Source organism: Schistocerca nitens, chromosome 4, assembly GCF_023898315.1.
Source record: "Schistocerca nitens isolate TAMUIC-IGC-003100 chromosome 4, iqSchNite1.1, whole genome shotgun sequence".
NCBI classification, from domain to species: domain Eukaryota; kingdom Metazoa; phylum Arthropoda; class Insecta; order Orthoptera; family Acrididae; genus Schistocerca; species Schistocerca nitens.
The window spans coordinates 170,713,071-170,734,439 of record NC_064617.1 but is presented as its reverse complement, the minus strand read 5'-3'; the positions used below and the strand labels follow the sequence as shown (position 1 = coordinate 170,734,439).

Genomic DNA, 21,369 nt, shown 5'->3' with positions numbered 1-21,369 from the left:
ATTTTTATTATTCCACAGTTTAGTTTTCGAGCGTTCGACCGTTCCTTTAGAGTGCTTGCACTTCTCTGCTTTCTGGTTAATCGCCTGTTACTTCGCGCTTCTTTACTTTTATCATTTACCTCGCGGTAAAAGGTGAAATATGTCTTACGAAATGAGATTTCTTTGTGTGGTTTGTGAAACACTGTGTGTACCTCCACTTATAAGAACTTTGGACGAACTAGGACTTCTGAATGCAGCAATTGCAGACAACAGTATGTGACGAGGTTTGATTATCGTCTGCATCTTTGTCCTGGGTCCGATGAAGTAAATTTTGTACACGTGCAATAGTTACAAGAAAACAGATACTTAAGCAACAGTCAAATTTACTTTAAATCTATCTTTGATCTTCTCGCCCTGCTCTATACCTGGTAAGGCTCCCCTGCCGCAGAACACCGCCACGCAATAATTGGACGACTTCGCTTTTAAGTTACTTTTATCCTCCGTACACGCTGTAGCAATGCGCCAATGACGAATTAATGTGAGCGGATTTTGTCCGCACTGTTTCTTCCATTTCATTCCATCAAATTAAGAAACGCGACAATTCTCTCAAACTATCAATAACTTTATTAAATGATCAGCTTCTTGCTCAGCTGGTACAGCTTACGTTTAAATACGTAGTGGAGTGAATTGTACCGCAGACGCACGTACCCCACCGGCTAAAGAACGAATTTGCTGTGGTTGATATCTTTGGCCACATCTTGAAAGAACGATCAACATGTACGTCACGCGCTTAACGACGCTATTAGCTGCCGTTTACCACAACATCACCGTTTCCTAACGGATCCGATTCTGAAGCACAGCGACCTGCGTGAAGGCAGCCCTCAGCAATGACACCGGACACGCGAGAAAATCCTAGACGATATACCCCCAGCAAATCAACACTCCCGTCATTTGCGAACAGTCCCGTCGTGTAACGAACAAATCGCATATTTTACAACCCGTTATTATGAAAGTTTACGACGGTCACACAAGTCAGACTTTGTCAAAGGATGTTGGGGGGAGGGGGAGGGGGGGGGGGGCAGAGAGAGAGAGAGAGAGAGAGAGAGAGAGAGAGAGAGAGAGAGAGAGAGAGAGAGAATCAATTTGACCATACAACCGCAAATTTGGTAACTAACGCGACAGCAACAGATTTCTAATCGACTGAGATGAGCAGCACTATGTTGGCTGTAAAGTACTCCTATATTACGACTTTCCACATTTGAATCGCATACCAGCAGTGGGAACAGAAGTGGTAATCATTAACAGCAGTGAAACTGTTTTACATAAGCTTCGCCGTACCAAGCCACATTCACCTCTTGAGAACCGTGCTTCCTAGCGTCAAATGCCCAAAGGCATAAGAACAAACGCACTGCACTTCAATTGGCAAAATCGCACAGACTTAATAGAATGGGTAACAGAATTTTGCCAGTTTAAGCTATGATATAATAGATTCATACGTATGAAGTGTACACGCAGGTCAGCTAGGTTATTTGAAATTTAATGCAATTATTTGCTTGGTTCTTATATTACACATTTGTTATCACGCACATGCGTAACAAACATACTTGCTTATAGTTGCAAAATATTTTCAAAACTGAAATTATGATTTGGGGTTAAATACTCAGACTCCTAGAAATTAGACAACGGAATTTTGTAAGCCAAACGAAGAGTGGAAAACTGACTTATGGGGGATCAAACTGATCTGCGTGATGTCTACTTTTGGGAAAAAATATTACTTGAAATCGAAAAAGCTGGAAAGAGTTCAATTTTTTATAACGATTTGTCTAAAAGTAAGAAATACAGTACGTTAGACAATCATTCAACGCTAGAAAGGTGCCAATAGAGAATTTAAGGTTCCGAATATAGTCTAGCATTCTTCAGCACCTTACTTGCTCCACGTGATTTCGAGCATCATTCAAAGACGCGTCGAATGTTTCTCTAAACTACTTTATTTCTTAAGTTTAGCTAAACCTTTTCCCCAAGACATTTTTAGCGTTTTTCCAAATTCGTTTCACAGCACAGAGATAATTCTCAGCTTTTTTAAAAAAGAATTATTCGTGGCTGTGTTAATAAACATGTCAACATTTTCATGATTTCAGTTCCTAATTTTTTGATCTCGTCAAATCACAGGGCTTTCAATTCGAAAACTGTTTTAAAATGCAATTTTCGCTGGCTAGTCTTCAGAATATTTCTCCTGAGAGGGTTTGGACCACAGGTTCAGTCTTTGTGTCTGTAGAAGTTAATACGGTAGTGATTAAGGCTGTTGATAAAATATAGGTATATAGATATTTTTCAAAAAGTATCGATATCAGACTGATAATACCGAGTGCAGATATTTTTATTTTACATTTTTTCACAATTTTCGATAAATATTTGAAGTTCTTCTTTTGGAATTTTAGTACAACATAATTTTACTTTTACTGTGTGAAGGAGTCTCATTGCTTTTTGAGCTTTCGTCACGTCCAGTCTCTCTCTTTGACTGTGTGAACTTAGTATAGATGGCACAAACATATCCGAGTGCACATGGAGGGGAGGGGAGGGGAGGGGAGGGGAGAGCGTGGCGGTGTGAATGGATTCACAAGATATCCGCTGTGAAGAGATAGCACACCAGTTGCGTTAAAAAAAAATTTTACGCTACTAGTGAGTTACTTCTTCACGTCGACATTCTTCAAGAACAGTTGCTGACACTGATGAACGAAAATCTAAATGACAAGATTTGTATTTGCGGTGGGCGGAAACTTGAGGGATACAGTAACACCGACGTTATCGGCGCTTGGTGATACCACCAGCAAGTGCAACGTTTAACTGCACCACGCAAGTCTGACACTACAACTGCTAGGTCGATGGTGATTGCTGGAAAAAAAAAAGGGGGGGGGGGGAGTCGACGTGAAGTGTTCCAGACAAAACCGGTATGTGGCGAAACCGAAGGACGGGCCCACCACCTGACACCTTTTATTGTGCCGCCTACCTGCAGTTATCGTTGTTTGCAAAGTGGTTACCGCCAAGCGTGAACGTGCATCGTTATCCCTTCAATTATTGCTCTAAGGGGGGATAAGCAGACCTGCTAGCTTGTTGATGTACAGAATATCTAATAATAAATCAATACAGCTCTGAAACTGACATATTTACAATTTGCAGCTGATTTTTTTAGGCCGGTACGTCGATATTTTTTCCGTCGATAAATGTCAACAGTCCTAGTCCTCATGACTCTAAAATCAAATGTCGACACACTCGTCTGTAAAGAACTGAAACTTGTGTGGAAAAGATGGGACGGTTAATCACGAATTTACAGTGCTTGCTCCCTGCCGCTGAACACAAAAGCGCGATGTGTAGCGGAGCTTAACGAGAGGTAGCAATCAGCCGCGCTTTGCGCACTGCTTTGTGCGCCTAGGGGTGATGGGGAACCATGGAGGACGCGTGCACTGTAGAGCTGTTTACACGCGACACGTGTCCGCTGACCTCCACAACAGCCAGCACGCGCTCCGAAGTCAGCTCCCCCGTTTCGTGTCAACTGTTGGCGGGACTATAGTTGGAGTCACGAACGATGGCGGTGGAGCTTCGGCCGTTCTGCACACCTCCGTCACGCATTCTCCGACAGCAAATGTACTGCTCCGAGCCCTCTGCTGTGAAAGGCGTAGCCAGTGCGAGCACCCAACGTTATTGTAGCGAGTTATTTGGCGGCTTTTTATTCATCTGCGATGGCAGTAGTATTGTCTTCCGCTGATGTTAGTGGTAGGCAACTAACGCTACATTTTAAGCGAGACAAAGCACATGTATGCACGTACAGCTACTGGCGCTTGGAACCAGCAACAAAGCAACAATGCAATTCCCCCCCCCCCCCCCCCCCAAGGCCTCGACCAGCGCGGACCGCAATCGTCCGTGAATAGGATTATGGCCAATTAGGTTTCCTTAAGGCACTATAAACCTCTACGCACGGCCGAAGAGCGTTCAAGTTACCAACCCAACAGTTTGTAGCCCATCAATGACACGAAGTACTCTCAGCAAGTTCCAGAGTGGTATGGCCTATAATCGAACCTGCGTAGTAAAATCCGTGACAGCTTGTAGCACGGTTTACAGTTGAAACTGCGATGCCACATTTTACGAAATGGCTTGCCACGCGGTTAGAGGCGCCATGTCACAGAACACACACACACACACACACACACACACACACACACACACACACAAAATCCTCTTACTCATTCTAAGTGACGCAGAGTAGTCGTATCTAGCTGGGACCTCGTCGGGACACACTCGGATGGGGGTGAAGAAGTGAAGTAAGAAATTTAATATAAGTACTTTTTATATAGAACACAATTACATGGAATTTGTTGCGACAGGAGTAGCTGACAGACCATATTTTTCGGAATATTTCACCTTTTTCGTCAAGCATTTTTTCCCTTATACGAATTTACAAAACTCTTTGCAAGTCTACTTTTAGTTAAACTGGCACTGTAAGATTGATTCCACAGTCCCTGGAAGAAGTCAGTTTCTTTCACGAGTCCACTGGGCCGACATCAGCCAAAATACTCTTTCCACAGTAGCAATGTGTGCGGGAATAGAAAACAAATACTAGCATAATTTTAGCAGTTGACATTTGCGTTCATGTTTTGCGGTTTACTTAAGAAAGTAAATCCACCTAACTCCCAAGGAGTGCTTGGACTTCCACTCTTCCGAATTACGCCTGGTTTCCAAAAAGCTCTTCAGACACATATTACTAAAAACAATTGCCTCCTGAAACCTTCACACTATATTTAATCAGGTATACAACAACGTTTCCAATCACCAACCAATCTGGGGTTTCGGATTACGTCATCCAACCAAATACTTTATGTTTATTGAGAGCTATTGCGTCTTCCCTAAATTTCCAAATCAAATTAATTATTTCTTGGCTAGGATTGTCTTTTTTTAATTTGTTCAAATTCATCTTGGTTCGTATGTAAATAAAACTGACAGGCTTTCTTTCATTCAGATATCTTTGGTTACCGATTACAATTTCTTATTTCAATTACCGTGACTTTATTCTTCTTTCTTCATGCAGAAACATGAAGTATATTTCACTGCCTAGACTACCGAAAAATATCTGAAGTTACTTTAGGTGGCCTGTCTTCGGAGTCAAAAAAATGTTTTAATGGAATCCAAAGCTTAAGAATTCTCTCAATTTCGGACATTAACGACAGCCGAGTTGTTTTTGAGTCTGATAACTGGCATCAACGTATAAGAAGAACTCTTTCAGCTTCTCTCCCCTTACCGTGTACATTGAAAAATATTTTTATGACGATTATTTCAATGTCGACAGATTAGACTCTAGCAACGCTTGATATAATACTGTAGCGAATATGGGTAGGGCATCCAATTCCTTCCACATTTTTTCATAGTAGTTCTTGAATATGGCGAAACATTCCGCTGGCCGCCTCAATGAAGACCTAAGTTAGTACTGGTATTCCCTCCACAAAAAGTGATTAATTTTATCTGATCGAATTTGCAGTTGTCTTAATGTGTCTAGATAAAACTTCACAATTTCTCCGATGTTTCTTTATTCAGCGAATCAAACTTCACCACCTTCAGTTTCATTCCGTCAGTTTTAGTAAAATACTGAACAACTGAAGGAAACACCTTTTGTCTTGTGGTTCGATACGTCGGTGCTTACGCCGTAAAGTGAAACTTCTTGCAATTGTTTTATGCATTCGGACACAGTATGGTGCGAGAATATTTGAACAATCGTATCTTTGGTCCTGGCTGTAGACTGCTTTGCGGCGACTTTGTAATCAGGGTACATCTTGGCATTCAGTTTTACGGTAAAGTCACGAGAACTGAAGGATTGATGGAGCTTGACAACTTTATAAGCTGCTGTTAGTTCTGCAGCAGCAACGAGCAATTCTTCCGGGGTATATTCTGTAATCATGGGGGTGTAGAAACAGGCTTTGTCGTCGACGTTACCGCGAATCTACGATTCTTCGTAGAAATGTGATTCCTCAGATCTGTCTTACCTTCTTGAGTTAACGAGATGAAACCGCTACAGATCTCACACTACGCTTCCTGCTCCGTAAGTTCATTCTTGACAATAGGCCGCTCTTTTGTGTAATCATCCGAGAAGTGACTTTCTCTTTCTATCCTTACGCATTTTAGTAGGCTATAATAAGTTTATTAGGTGGTAAACAGTCAACAAAAACACTTCAATCATCAAAGTATACATCACTCTACACTCTGCGCTCTATATACCCGCAGTAAACACTAACATTGCTAACTTGCACTCGTTGGTCGTGTTACACTTGGAAAGAATCGTCTTATCAGATCGCTAGGCAAATGGGAAATGCCCGATTCTTCCGCGAGGCTCTGCTTACATACTCCGGAACCGTATTACTGGATAGGTCAGGAATGTTCTCGAATGATAGCGCTAGACCTAGGAAGTGCTTGCATCGCCTATGCTACGCTGTCTGAGACGACCTTGTCAACAAACTTGTTGACGTAAATAGAGGCTGCAGTTACATGGACGTTACTGCAATACTTGAGCCAACTTAACAATATTTTGCAAAATTGGGTCTTGTCGAGATGTCGGGACAAGAAGGACCGTAAAGGTGACAGAACCGATACATGCGGACGGATTGCAATCCTAGGCACTTTGCAACATACCATTTCTTCTCTAACCCGCGTCATTCTAAATTGTTATTTGTAATAGCCCCATGTCCTACAAGAACATCCGTTCTACACTTGTTCTTTATCATATTCCACAAATTCCTTTCCATTACTTTTTTCCCATATCCTCCCGTTTCGTCATCATGCACAACGATATCTAAATTTTTCCACTACTTCATAGGTAAAATGTCTCCATATTGCGAAGCCTCTAATCACCAAATCGTCGAAGGGTCTTTGAACCAAATACAGCATTTATTTTATGTTGTTGTGTGTTTCAGCCGGGAGAGGCCTTTTCAGTTGACGTTACTTGTTCGTATCACCTGAGGACTCGGTAACTCTGAAAAGGTAATTATACGATTTGTGTTTAAAAAATACTATCTGAAGAAATGAATAAAGCACTCATCCCACTGATGGATTTTGTTTGTTTATGTTCCTTGTACCCACAATGTTAGTTCCATAACTAGTGCTAATATATTCTCCTACATTTGCTTTCTGAAGCAGGTGTCGTTTTGGGAAAGGACGGGGGATTAGGGTTTAACGTCCCGTCGACGTCGTTCATTGGAGATTACACGTAATCTCCGATTGGGGAACAGTATTAGCTGTGCCCTTTCAGAGGAAAGGTCTCGACATTTACCTTACCTGATTTAGGTTAGTTGGAGAAAACCTAAACCTGGATAGCTGGACGGGGATTTGAACCGTCGCTCTCCCCAATCCATGGCCTTACCACTATGCCCTCCGGCTTGGTACATCCTTATGAGTTAAATAAACTTATTACTAGCAAGATATCTGTTTATGTGTAATTGAATCGAGTATTCCATTTACTGTGATTTGTTCTCGTTAAATGTAACTCTCCTCTCCGCTGACAATGCCGCCTGCAATGCACACATCTGCAGCACTCCACATTCCACATCTTGTCATCTGCCCCTGATTCGAATCCACTGTTACCGTCTCCTCCATAAAAAAACTAATCAAAAAACGCGATTAATCAAAGGTTAGGCAGCTATGAACTCGCTTCCTGCACAAGAAGGATTTAGTCATGTATCCTTGACCTGGCTTATCACTGCTATGGCACTGGGTCAGCGCTTCCTTGATCCAGTCTACTTCAACAAACACGGCTTCTTTGTTCTGAAATTTGTTTCCGTCCACTAATTCCTTAGTTTTAGTGTAGTGAGATCGTTTATTTCGTCAGCCGAAGATGGGCGCCCGCTTCGAAACTATTTTGTGAAATATCTTCTGGTAAACCTTCCGGGATGTAAGGTCGTGGTCCATGAAACTCTTCAGCTCCTAACGTTTCGTCCAGAGCTGCGCTGGACATCTTCAGAGGGGTGTTTCTCCTCCTCGGCAAGACTCACCGGAGGAGAAACACCCCTCTGAAGATGTCCAGCGCAGCTCTGGACGAAACGTTAGGAGCTGAAGAGTTTCATGGACCACGACCTTACATCCCGGAAGGTTTACCAGAAGATATGTCATCCGGTCGTGAAAGCCTTCATACTATGATATTTTGTGAAAGTTTCATTCGCACCAGTTCGTCGGTTTTTTTTATTCTAAAAAACCATACGAGGTCCAGTACAAGTGTAGGCATAAGAGCACCGGTGGCGTCTGTTACAATAGCCTGGAAACAGAGACTGCACCACAGCTGCCGTCTTCGCAAGATACGGGCGACATTTATCACAAACGGTAGTAGTTGGCTAAAGCGAATAGGTGCTGAGACGTAGACAGGTGACCACTCTGGAAACACACACACACACACACACACACACACACAAAAATATCGATTATGGAAATGCGAATGTAATCGCTCTACCGCATTTTATGTATGACTTTTTATTTGGTTGATGCGAACGAAGTAATTTTGTGACGAGTGAAGGGGAAGATTTATCAGACTGACTGGGAAGTTTTGCATTTCTCTTATTTAGTTGAAAAGACGCAGTACCTTTCATAAATGGAGAGCGATGATGTTGAACTAGCCAAGATAGAATTCCTTAGCAACAGCCCTGTATACAGGGTGTATACGCGGACGAGGAAAAAAAATTCCCGGATTTCCCGGTTAAAAACACTTTCTTCCGGATGAAAATACACTTTTTCTGTGTTGAGTAACAGTATACTTTTCCTCGGAACTGTAAAACTTATCAATCCTTTCAATGGTTGTGGTTTTATACACCGCCGTAGAATTTCCCGGCACTTAAGAAAACACGTTTTCGAAAGATGTCTGATGTGCAGCAACATGTACACTACATATTTTCGTATTACGGAAGTATAAATTCGAATTCCACCATACATCGCATGTTACTTTCCGAAGGACTGAAATCGAGACTGCGATGCGCTTTTGTAAGCCAGTCGTAGCTCATGTCAAGCTATCTCGCCATCCGATAACAGCGGATATACAGAGCATAGGGCACGTGATGTAGTCAGCCAATAGCAACATCACTGTTAAGTAGCGCGAACACACAAATAGGAAAAGGTAATGGTTTAAATTAGTATACACAGTCTTGCTACAAGAAAAGAGAAGCTTTTACGTATAATATTGGACTCTAAGATTAATAAGCTGCAAGAGAAGCTAAGCTTTCACACATAATGTTTATCTATTTTGCGCGTGTTACATTTTAAGGAACATCACAGTCTTCTTAAAGCCTTTGACACATTTTGCTGTTGGCAGACGCTTTTATAAGCACTGTGTTTTGTTGTTATATATGGTGCATTTCCTTTGCTACTTAAGTTTTATTTTCGTTTTTTTCCCCCTCTCGTTCGTTTTTTTATTGCTGCAGTATTATTCTACAGTAGTGAGATGCGGTAATATTCTTTGTTAGAGTACTGGTTCATACCAGTCAAAGTCACAAAAATTTAACTGAAAACTGAAACGATGAAAAATTCCCGGAATTCTAAAAAATTCCCGGGTTTTTCCCGCTTTTCTCCCGGATGAAAAAATTCTCGGGTTTTTCCCGGATCTCCCGGTTGTCCCGGGTCGTATACACCCTGTGTATAGTTTGTAGCTACCTATTTTGTATACTGCTGTACCCACCGCCTCAAAGGCAAAAGGTCCTTACACAATCGGTGGGCAGTGACGAAACAATCGCTAATTCTGTGTACAGAAATAAATGTGTAATCGATCGCAAGTTTTCTAGCCATTCTAAGTCTCAAAGAGGATGAAGTACAATTGTTTTTCACTAGTGTTCAGTTTGCACTTTTTTTCCAATGTGTATGATCTACGTAAGTGTAATAAAGTTTCGCACGGATTTTGTGCAGGCAAGGGTTTTTTGAAAAACATTTTTTCCTTGAGTAATAATCTCTTCCTTGTCTTTACGAATTCACTCACATCCATAAGGAAATTGTACTGTACTAAAAAAATAAAGTGAAAATGCTGAACTGCAAACAATTATTCTAAATCTGACCTAAGAAACCGGTATTTAGTATAGACAGCAATTTTTTTTCTGTAAACAGGACATTCTAGTCTTCTGGAATGTTGTATGGCGTTTATGTTCAGACTATAGAACTGTGACACTATCAGATATCGTTTTAGATGCTAGGTGACACGTTCATCCAGCTTAAGACAACTGAATCCAAACGAGTCTGTTGCTCTTCAGCGACTTCACAGGGGATGTCACAATTTTCTATTCACGACGAGCTGGAATACGATACGCCAACAATCGGTCTGTGCGCCACCATCTTTCTCCCAGTTGCCAGCAAGACTGAGGAAAACATTAATCCACCACAAGAATATTATGAAAATGCATGTTAGCTGTGGAGAGAAACTCGCCATGTTGAGAAAACTGACGAACAGGCTGAATTTAAGGTGAGTGTACGGCCTGAGCGAATCGTCCAGGGGCTCGCTGCCCTGGCAGATCAGCACTTTCTGTGGAATTTGCTGCCTCGCTTCTCTTTCGCCTACTGAGCCACTGGATTTTGTTTGCACTCTTTTTCGAGCGTGTCTCGTTCTTTCTCGAGCATGCATCATGCTTAAGAGTACCGCCGCTACAGTTGTCTGGGTTCCGTCAATCCAGTTCCCAATTCTCTCGCTCAAAGACTCTGCAATGCGCGAGCCTAGTAAGCAAATATCTTAGGAGTTACGTCAAAACTGGGTTATTTCGATGAAAGTATAGGACTTCCCTCAGGTCTCCGATTTATGCAGCCAATACTCTTCCATTTCATTCTTGTCAGCGGAACAAATCCGTGAAAGGCTGCATTGAAATTCCGGATCCGGTGGACTTTGCCAACGCCTACGAACCATTAAATATAATCTATTGTGCTAATTTTCCTCGTTACTATCTTTGCGTATCAGCAACCATTTCTCTTTTTACATTACGACGGGGGAACAGTCATTAACATACAATAGAACAAATTTTACGCATATACATGTATATAAAGCAAGTATCCTGAATATTGGGAGACGTGTTGTCTTAGCTTCGCTATGGGACGATTTTACGCTCTTAACATTGCCGAAGACGTACCATTATACAGAGGTACTTAAAGGGATACTAATATTGTCGAGCCTTAGCTACGGTCTTTCTGCCTATTTATAGTAACATGTCTGCCCAAATTTTCGGTTGTTTTCCTTACCTTTAAATACGGGAGATTCAAACAATTGTTGGAAATTTTTATATGTACGAAAAGCTTCAGGGAATAGTGTTTATGTTTACTGACACGGCTTGCCACCGCAACTGAAGCTACAAATAACACATCGCATGTTACGGCGTCTTATGCTTTGTCATAATCCTAACGCTGTTGGAATGTACTGAGCAGAAAAACTAACTGTTCCTGTAAAGTGTGTGGTATTGTGTTAGATGACTTGTCTGTCATTTCTACCCAGTTTAATGTTCAAAAAGGGAAGAAATAAATCCATTGTCAGACTTTCATGCGGTTATGAAAATGTCTTTCTTACATCTACAACATATATACTCTGCAAATCACCGTGAGGTGCATGGCAGAGGGCACGTCCCACTGTTCCAGTTATTATGGTTTCTTCCCATTCAATTCACGTAGGGAGCGCAGGAGGAATTATTGTCTGAATGCCTCGTGCGTGCAGTAATTATTCTAATCTTACCATTACGATCCTTATGTGAGCGATACATAGGGGCCTGTAGTATATTCTTTGAGTCATCGTTTAAAGTAGGTTCTTGAAACTTGAAGAGACTTTCTCGGGATAGTTTACTATATGCGCAAACTAAGTTGACACACGGCGCAGCGGACGATGAGAATGCTCGTACAGGCATTTCCCATTTACAACCACTGCGCCAGTGTCAACTTAGTTTGCGTGGATAACACGTCTATCTTTAAGAGTATTCCAGTTCAGCTCCTTCAGTATCTCTGTGGCACTCTCTCTCAAGGACTAAACAAACCTGCGACCATTCGTGGTGCCTTTCTCAATATCCCCTATTAGTCCTATTTATGTGTCCCACACACTTTAGAAATATTCTAGGATGGATGGCACGAATGATTTTTAAGCCATCTCCTTTCTAGTCTGATTGCACTTCCCCAGAATTCGACCAACAAACTAAGTATACCACCTCCTTTACCCACAACTGGGCCTATATGAGCATTCCACTTCCTGTCTCTACAAAATGTTACACCCAGATATTTGTATGAGTTGGCCGATTCCAATAATCGCTCATTGATATTAGAGTACACCAGGGTTTTTCGTTTTGTCAAGTGAGCAAGTTTACGTTTCTGAATATTTACAGCCAAGTTGCCAACCTTTACACCACTTTGAAATCTTATCAAGTTCTGACAATGTTTACGCAGCTTCTGTCATATAGTACTTCACTATAGGCAACTGCATCATCTTACCGTCCATCTGACAAAGACGACGGAAATAGATAGTGAATAACGCAAGCAGCCATAAATACTTTTAGAATGCGTCATTTCACTGCCACAACCGGTTTCGGTCGTTCGTGCCCGTTTTCAGATGGCTATTATTGCATTGAATGTTGACAGCAGCTGCGTGTTGTCAGCCCTAGCACTGTACAAGAATATTTAGGGCCACTTTATATGTTGTTCTGATAGTGAAAACATGCTAATGTGCCTGTCTTTATTTAGATATAAGGTGAAACAGTTGTAAACATACGTTCCAGTGGACGGGCCTTTGTCTGAATTTGGCCCTCACGGTTTTCCAGGACAATATATAAGCTGCTGAAATTGTCTGTTCGCAATGTGTCCAACTGATGGTTGTCCCAGGCACAACTTACTCGAATACAGTGTAATGCTACTCAATCCCATTGAAAGCAGCAGCGAATGTAAATGTGATAATTAGGCCAACAGTGCAGAAAATTGCTTAATTGCCGTTCCCTCGAGTCCTTGGTCTCGGCAAAGATCTAATCTGCTCCGTTTCTAGCCAGGTGTGACAGCGTAAACTCGTCAGCTGCGCAGAGCCACGAGGCCTCTCGCGTGACATACCAGCAAAATCTCCGTCGAAATTGCGAACTCATTTGCACACTGACTGTTCTTCAGTCTTAACTTCCACGTGAAGTCTCAACACTGCAGCTAACAGTGTCCGAAAAAAGCGAGGAATAATTTTCGGGAATTTTACCGCCTTACCAAGATCAGAGCTACAGGATAAGGTCTACGAGATTCCTATTATGCGGTAGTACTTCTTGTTACATATATTTGAAGGGGTACAATATTTCACTGCAAGTAGGTGGGGTAATCACCTTCATTCTCCAGCGATGTGAGATAAAGCGAAAAGCGTGTTTGCTACTCTGAGCGGCGTCTACTTCTACAGATTCCGCCAGCCACCGTACGGTGCGTAGCAGAGGGTACCCTGTACCCCAAGTAGACGTTTCCTTCCTTTTCCACTCGCTGATAGAGCGAGGGTAACTTTTCGTAACCTATCTTCGTGGTCCCTACGCGAAATGTAGGTTGGCGCCAATAGGATCGTTCCGTAGTCAGCTTCAAATGCCGGTTCTCTAAATTTTCTCAGTGGTGTTCTTCGAAACGAATGTCTTCTTCCCTCCAGAGATTCCCACTTCAGCTTCTAAACATAGCACCTGCATGCTGATCGAACCTCCCGGTAATCCGGCATTTTCCTTTAACCTGAAATGGTGCGGATCCCACACACACGTGCAATACTAAAGAACTGGTCGCACCAGCGTGTTCTCTATGCGGTGTACTTTACAGGTGAACCACTCTTTCCTAAAATTCTCCCAATAAACCAAGTCGACCATACGCCTTCCCTACCACAATCCTCACATTTCGTTCCATTTTATATTATTTTCCAACGTTACGGCCAGATATTTAAACGACATGACTGGTCAAGCAGGACACTACTAATGTTGTAACCGAACATTTAGGGGATTGTTGTTCTTACTCATCAGCATTAACTTACTACACTGTTCTACATTAAGAGCCAGCTGCCATTCACCATACCAACTAGAAAATTTGTCTAGGTTATCTTGAATCAACGTACACTACAGCATCATCAGCTAACAATCGTAGATTGCTGTCCAACCCGTCTGCCAGATCATTTACGTATATAGAAAATAGCAACGGTCCCATCACACTTCTGATGTCGTTCGCTGAAATTTCAGCTGTATGTAGTGTGTGTGACCAGCAAAGAGTATCATGCACCGATGGCCATTCCCGCTTCCTGCTTCCCGCAGCACGGCGTTCGGCGTCTAGCACAAGAGATGTGGCATCAGTGGATGTCGTCCCTCCGACAAAACAGCTGGAGCCAGTGTTATTCTGTGCTCCCTTCACTGGGCACGACCGGGTCGTCCTCGGTGGTATCGCGAGGGGAATGATACAGGCCGCCGATGCGCGTCCAACCTCTCTCCCAGCTGAATACCCGAGGGATTTTCTTCTCACATGCGTCGCAAACACTGGCATATCAACCAAAACCAACGACGTGCGCCGAAGGAGGAATACGTTGTGATTAACAGAGCCGCCTTCTAACAAAATTTTATATACATTTATTTACCTAAATATGTTTCGCCATAGCTATTGAGTTCTCCGTGACCTTGCATTTACTTTCTCCTTAGACTACGTCAATTTATCTATAGTTTCTGCAGCATATAAAGGGTCTTATGACAAGACCGTCCCTGCTAAACATTTTTTCACGTTAACATCGCCACACAGTTTAAAAACCTAAGAGGAATACGTTGATGCTGTGTAGAATCTATACTATGGCCAATTTATTCGGCTGCAGTTTCTTCTGCCAGGAAGGGGCAGTGCAATGAATTCCACCGTGACAACACTTCGAAGTACACTTAGGCTCAGAAGGCTGCGCCATTTCTTGCCGTGCATACACAATTTCCACGTGAATTGCAACGTAATCTAAATCGCGGATAGCCAAAAAAACGAAACAGGACAGTATAAAACAAAACTATTACTGCGAAAAAAGCGACCGTCGCTAGATAGTTTCTTAACTTTTCAACAGACTCATTTTCTGCAGGCCTATAATGATCAAAACAGAAGGTGTGCGACTGCTAAATCTGTAGATTTCTAACCCACAATGTCTTTCACACATTCTATCCTTCCAGTAATACAAAAACTATGCAACGAAAAGATATCACAAATTTATTGCTATTTTTACTACAATACGAAAAATAAGGGTAGCGCTACACAAGCAGCATACGAAAACTTCAAATACTACAGGAATGACGAACTAGATTAGACGATCTATGAATAACTCAAAACAATAATAATTACCCTCTACAGTCGCGCATTGTTTACAACACATACTGTTTACGGTAGGCGTGGCCCGAGACTCAAACGTTTTCACGCATGCAACAAAAAATCAGATCAAAACTTCTTTAAAATTGTTCTACATGGTAATCGCCAGTGAATTTAACTTCAATTATAAGCCGTTCATAAATGCTTCCTGATAATTTTTTGCTTCGTGCGGACTCTTCACAAAATGTAAACAATGGTTGTCGAGCATTGTTTTGCAGTATTAGCTACGACACAAACTAAACACTAGATTTTCCCGCTAAGTACGACTATACCCAGGTAAAATCAAACAGCTTGGATGAAAATGCAAGAGCTCCAAATCTATTTAACCTTGTCAGTACTTCGACTTCCGTATGGCATCAAACACCACTTCACTGGTGTCATTCAACTCTTCCCTTTAAGCTTACCAGCTACTAGGAAGTTAAAAGTGTACAGTTTGCAGTGATAACTAAAGCAAAACTGAGCTTCGTAACGATAGAACTAACAAACACTATAGTTCTAATCGAAATGTTAAAAATGTATAAATACTGCCCAGTGATGTGAAAGAGAAATGCAAGTGTTCTGGTACTTACCAACACTTTGGTGAATCTCCTCTCCAACTCATTCTGATCCGGCATAGGCTGTTTAGTACGTATACTTGATCTAACATTGTGGTTCCGCGCTGTTCCGCTCTCTGGAGCAGCTGAAGCATCATTTTTGGTACTGTGCGAACTACCCATGTTTGTTAACACCAACACACGGCATACGTTTGCGTCTTAAACAGAGCATTTACTGCTGGCGACGTTCACTTCACTGTCAACAGCAACAGGTTCCACCCGCCATCACAAAGTGCTGTTCGCTACGCGCTGTACGTCAACTTAATCAGACACAAACACTTCACAGAGCAAGCACCACCTCCTCTCCACTAGCATCTAACAGCAAGCCACTTCCAGCAGCCCCTGCGACTGGCGTTCTGCGCGACATCTGCTAGCACGGATACGAAGCTTTCCTGCTACCTTCAGGGCGACCAACACTGCTGACGGAAACGCCAGGCTGAAGTTTTGAAACTTTTAACTTTGTGTATAGTCTATTTCACTAATTGTACATACATATTAATCCTTTAGGAGTTGCCGATCGTCTGTCCGATAAATATCGACCGATTTCAACAAGAAGAATGCTGTAACGTAAAAGTGTTGCGTTTCAAAGAATTTTCTTTCGTTTATAGACTTCGTCAACTATCGAAATCACTGCTATTGGTATTCATACTTCACACAAACAAATTAAGGTTGAAGTTCTCCTTGCACTTAGTAAAAACGACATCACGTACGTTCTCTCTGTAACTGGTCAAGTAGTATGATCGTATTTTTTTGGCGCTTGAGCATTTATTCTTTTATAGCCTTTGATTAGTCCATAGCAGATTTCCTGCCCGGTCCTATTGTTTCTATATGTTTCTGACATATCCGATACTATTGTACATTTTCCATGGATGAATAAATAAATAATAAATATCCCAACACAAAACGACTTCAGTTACCGGTACTTGACATTCTACAGATTTGCGAGAAATGTCCCATTTTGTTGTAGGGTGCAGCAGAGATGATGTCCAAATAAAATATAAAAAATGTCCCACCGTTCTGAAGTTTAAAAAGTCACATGAGTCTGCATTTATTCTCCATTTTAGCCTCCTTTCATTTTATATGTCTTAACAGTGTATTATTCAGAGTACTGTTCTATGTGTGTCCGCAAGAAATTTATCCATATGAGGCCAACATTCTAAAACTGCCTTCCTGATATAGCTAATGCCACGAGTTTGAGAACGTGTCGTACCTCAAAAGTGAATTTAACAGGAAGCAGACATAACGTACTGAATCTCAAACGATTGATAGTTTCATCAGTATTTTTTGAAGGGTTATTACATCGATACCTAAAATGTCAGCATGCTTAATAATTAGTATATGCACTGTACATCGTTTTGTATTAATAATGTGAAAGTTTAAAGAAGTAGTAGCAAGTGGAGAGTTTAGAGGTAATCTCCAGTCCCCTATGTATATCCATAGGAACTGTGAAGGTTCAAACTAACTACATCAAGCAAAAAGGCGTTTAAGGCGACATTCTTCCCGCTGTCCATACGCGACTGGAATGGGAAGAAACCAACGAATGCTAAAGTACCTATTATCATGCACTTCACAGTGGCTTTTAGAGTTGTAGAACAAGTGTGTAGAGACACGTGAAAGATGTTCGTAGATCACATCTCTTTGACCTAACAGTCGGAAAGTATACGATTCAATCCAGCAGATCCAACGAGTTAGGATATAGAGCTAGAAAATATTCACAAAAGAAGTTTTCTTCATATACAAATAATGTTAGGGAGGTTCCGATAGTTAAACTGCATGACAGAATCCTGTTGTCAGTATCAAAAGTATCCAGCAAAAATGCCACTTTCCTCAAAGTGGAGAAACAACTTATTTTTCCATGAAAAAGACAGACGCGTATTTGACCTTGTATCTTATTTCAAGTATTTTAATTGTAACCACCGACTGATAAAATTTTCTGTAGTTTTGAACAACTTCTGTGATTCTAATAATGAAAATTACGATATATAGGGTGAGTCAGGAGGAAAGGTACATGCTTTTAGGGGTGATAGTAATAGTGATACTGCATAAAAAGCTTCATATGGATTTCCGAGATAGAACACATTTAATATTCACTATTATTTATTTTCTGTACTATCAAACATTGTCACTGTTTACAATGCACCACAGTAGTGTAGAGCAAGCTAAGACGAATAGTTTGATGCGAGACACTTGTGGTCCATTAAGTAGGGAAACTGCCTCAAATTGGCCTACAAAAACTACATAAGCTACAACGCATGCGCGTCGAGCGGGTTTTTCAACATTCTCGCTCTCTCTTCGCACAAACAATTATTTCTAGAGGGAAAAAATGAATAGGACCTTTCTTGTAGGTAATTGTATACCGTGACTCGTTTTCGCTGGAGGGTGCGGTTTTCGAGTTATTCAAGAAAAACGTACAAAAGTGATGTTAAATATGTTCTATCTCGGAAACCATTCGGAATAGGGCATACGTCCGAATCACGAATACTATCACCCCTCTTGGAATATACCTTTCCTCCTGACTCACACTGTATAAGAAGGTTCTGATTGCCAGTGAGTGTATATCCCTTTCAAATCGCCTGGCTACAATTGTGTACATATACTTCCAATGTGTCTTAGCTGAAACAGAATTTTCACAATGGAAACCTGAGGTACACATTTATAAATGTTCAGTCTTTTCATCATGCGCAAGTGCTGCTAACTGTTGGACACCGCTATAATAATATCAGCAAGTCATTGAAGCAGTGCGCACAGCTCGTGACCATTAGAATACACAGAATGTGGTTGCTTCGCTATGTTCCACTATATAATTTAATATTTTTATCGTATTTTGCATAGTAATTATTGAATGATCATTTTACAATTTATTACAACGGAGATTATTTCGAAATTAGTTATTTTAGTCCAAAAACGAAGCCAAGTGTACAAGTATGTTTTGAAAACGGGTACATATTTTTATACAAATCTAGCATCCAAAATTATTTTAAAAAATCACCTACGAACAATACAACACAAATAAAAATGTTCCTTTCTCCATAAAAAAGGCAGTTACACCCGCTCGACTTCAAGAACTTTTATTTCGACCACCTTCTTCAAGGTTAATATTCTCAAAGATTTTAGCTTTGATTTATTTATTTATTCGACAGTTATTATCCGCAGCCAGGCGGTTACACCGCAGCTGTCTTAATTAAATTAAATCAAATGTTTTTTGAAACATACATTTTTTTATTTGTTTGTGCAAAGCGTAATCTGGGCCAGGGCTTGACGAGATGAATATAAAAAAACCTCCATAAGCAACCTCAAATTGGCCGGTATAACGGGCCATATGACTGAACCGAGGTGGCTATCGCCTCCCCAGGTGAGTCAGTTTATTGTGCGGTCGGGCTAATTGGACTGGTGCACTCGTAAGTCTGCGAGTGGAACTTGGGCTGTGTTGCACCCCTTGGAGTTCGAGAAGGCCATGATTCCTGCAATGGATATCGTTACGACAATTAAAGTACATAGTTTTTTGGTATGTTAAGCGCAGAAAAAATGTATTTTCATTTCGATTGATACACTTGCTCGATAATGAAACACAGATGAACACCTAAGGTATATCATGACTGTTCTTTAGAATTTACTGCTCTTGTTATACTGAACGTGGTCTCGGCAAGTGGCTAAAAGTCTTCTGTGACCATAAACATATTTTTACTACAGTTGTAATTAAGCTGACCAAGAAGAGGAGGGGGCGTCCTTGATGGAATAGAAGGTCGATGATGGAGAAATATTCTGCCTGCTGCCATGTTTATGTTGTTCTTGGAATAGGCGCCGGAATCAGCGTGCCAGTGTGTTGGTGTCGTCCTTTTCTGCAGTTTGGTAAGAAATGTACAAGAAAAGGACAGAGAACAGAGTTGTTGTTTTCTTAAGTCCAAAGACTGATTTGATGTAGCCCTCCATGTTACTCTATCCTGTGCAAGTCTCTTCCTCTCCGAGTAACTACTGCAACCTGCATCCCTCTGAATCTGCTTACCGTATTCATCTCTTGCTCTCCCTCTACGATTTTTAACCCCCACGCTTCCCTCCGCTACTAAATTGGTGATCCCTTGATGTCTCAGAATATGTTCTACCAATCGATCCCTTCTTTTAGTCAGGTTATACCACAAATTTCTCTTCTCCCATTTGTATTCAGTACCTCCTCATTAGTTTCGTGATCTATTCATCTAATCATCGGCATTCTCCGGTAGCAGCAAATTTCAAAAGCTTCTATTCTTGTCTAAACTGTTTATCATCCATGTTTCACTTCCATACATGGCCACACTCCATACAAATACTTTCAGAAAGGACTTCCTGACACCTAAATCTATACTCGATATTGACAAATGTCTTCTTCAGAGACGATTTTCTTGCCATTGCCAGTCTACATTTTATATCTTCCCCACTTAGCAAAACTCATCTACTTCTTTAAGTGCCTCTTTTCCTAATCGAATACCTGATTTAATTCGACTACATTCCATTATCCTCGTTTTGCTTTTGATGATGTTTAACATATATCCTCCTTTCAAGACTGTGTCCATTCCCTTCAACTCCTCTTCCAATTGCTTTGCTGTCTCTGACAGAATTACAATGTCATCAGCACACCTCAAAGTTTTTTATTCTTCTCCCTGGACTTAATTCCTACTCCAAATTTTACTTTGTTCCCTTTACTGCTTAGTCAGTATAGAGATTGAATAACACCGAGGATACGTCACAACCATATCTCACTCCCGTCTCAACCACTGCTTCCCTTTCGTGACCCTCTATTCTTATAACTGCCACCTTATTTCTGTACAAAGTATAAATAGCCTTTCGCTTCTTGTGTTTTATCCCTGCCACCTTTAGAATTTGAAAGAGAATATTCCCGTCAACATAATCAAAAGCTTTCTCTAAGTCTACAAATGCTGTAAACTTACGTTTGTCTTTTCTTAACCTACCTTCTATGAGGAGTCGTAGCGTCAGTATTGCCTCACGTGTTCCTACATTTCTCCGGAATCCAAACTGATTTTCTCCTAAGTCGACTTCTACCAGTTTTTCCATTCTTCTGTAAACGATTCGTGTTAGTATTTTGCAGCTGTGACTTATTAAACTGATGGTTGGGTAATTTTCACACATGCCAGTACATGTTTTATTTGGAATTGGGATTATTATAATCTTCGTGAAGTTTGAGGGTATTTCGCCTGACTCATACATCTTTCTCTCCAGATGGAAGAGTTTTGTCGTGGCTGGCTCTCCAAAGATTATCAGTAGCTCTAACGGAATGTTATCTACTCCCGGGGCCTTGTTTCGACATAAGTCTTTCAGTGCTTTGTCAAATTCTTCACGCAGTATCACCTCTTCCTTCTCATCTACCTCTATGTCCTCTTCCATTTCCATAACATTGCCCTCACCCTTCTATAGACCCTTTATATACTCCTTCCACCTTTCTTCTTTCCCTTCTTCCCTTAGGACTGGT

At 41.2% G+C, this 21,369-nt stretch overlaps 1 protein-coding gene across 5 annotated transcripts in view; it reads right to left on the bottom strand.

Annotated features, from left to right (window-relative positions):
• Positions 1 to 16,239, bottom strand: part of LOC126251325 (formin-like protein) — a 464,159-nt gene extending 447,920 nt beyond the window's left edge. For all 5 annotated transcript variants that reach the window (XM_049951660.1, XM_049951662.1, XM_049951661.1 and 2 more), the window contains exon 1: positions 15,885 to 16,239. In XM_049951660.1, coding sequence (XP_049807617.1) covers positions 15,885 to 16,031 — 147 coding nt within the window. In that variant the 5' untranslated portion in view covers positions 16,032 to 16,239. The remainder of the gene's footprint in view (positions 1 to 15,884) is intronic.
• Positions 16,240 to 21,369: the final 5,130 nt, after the last annotated feature.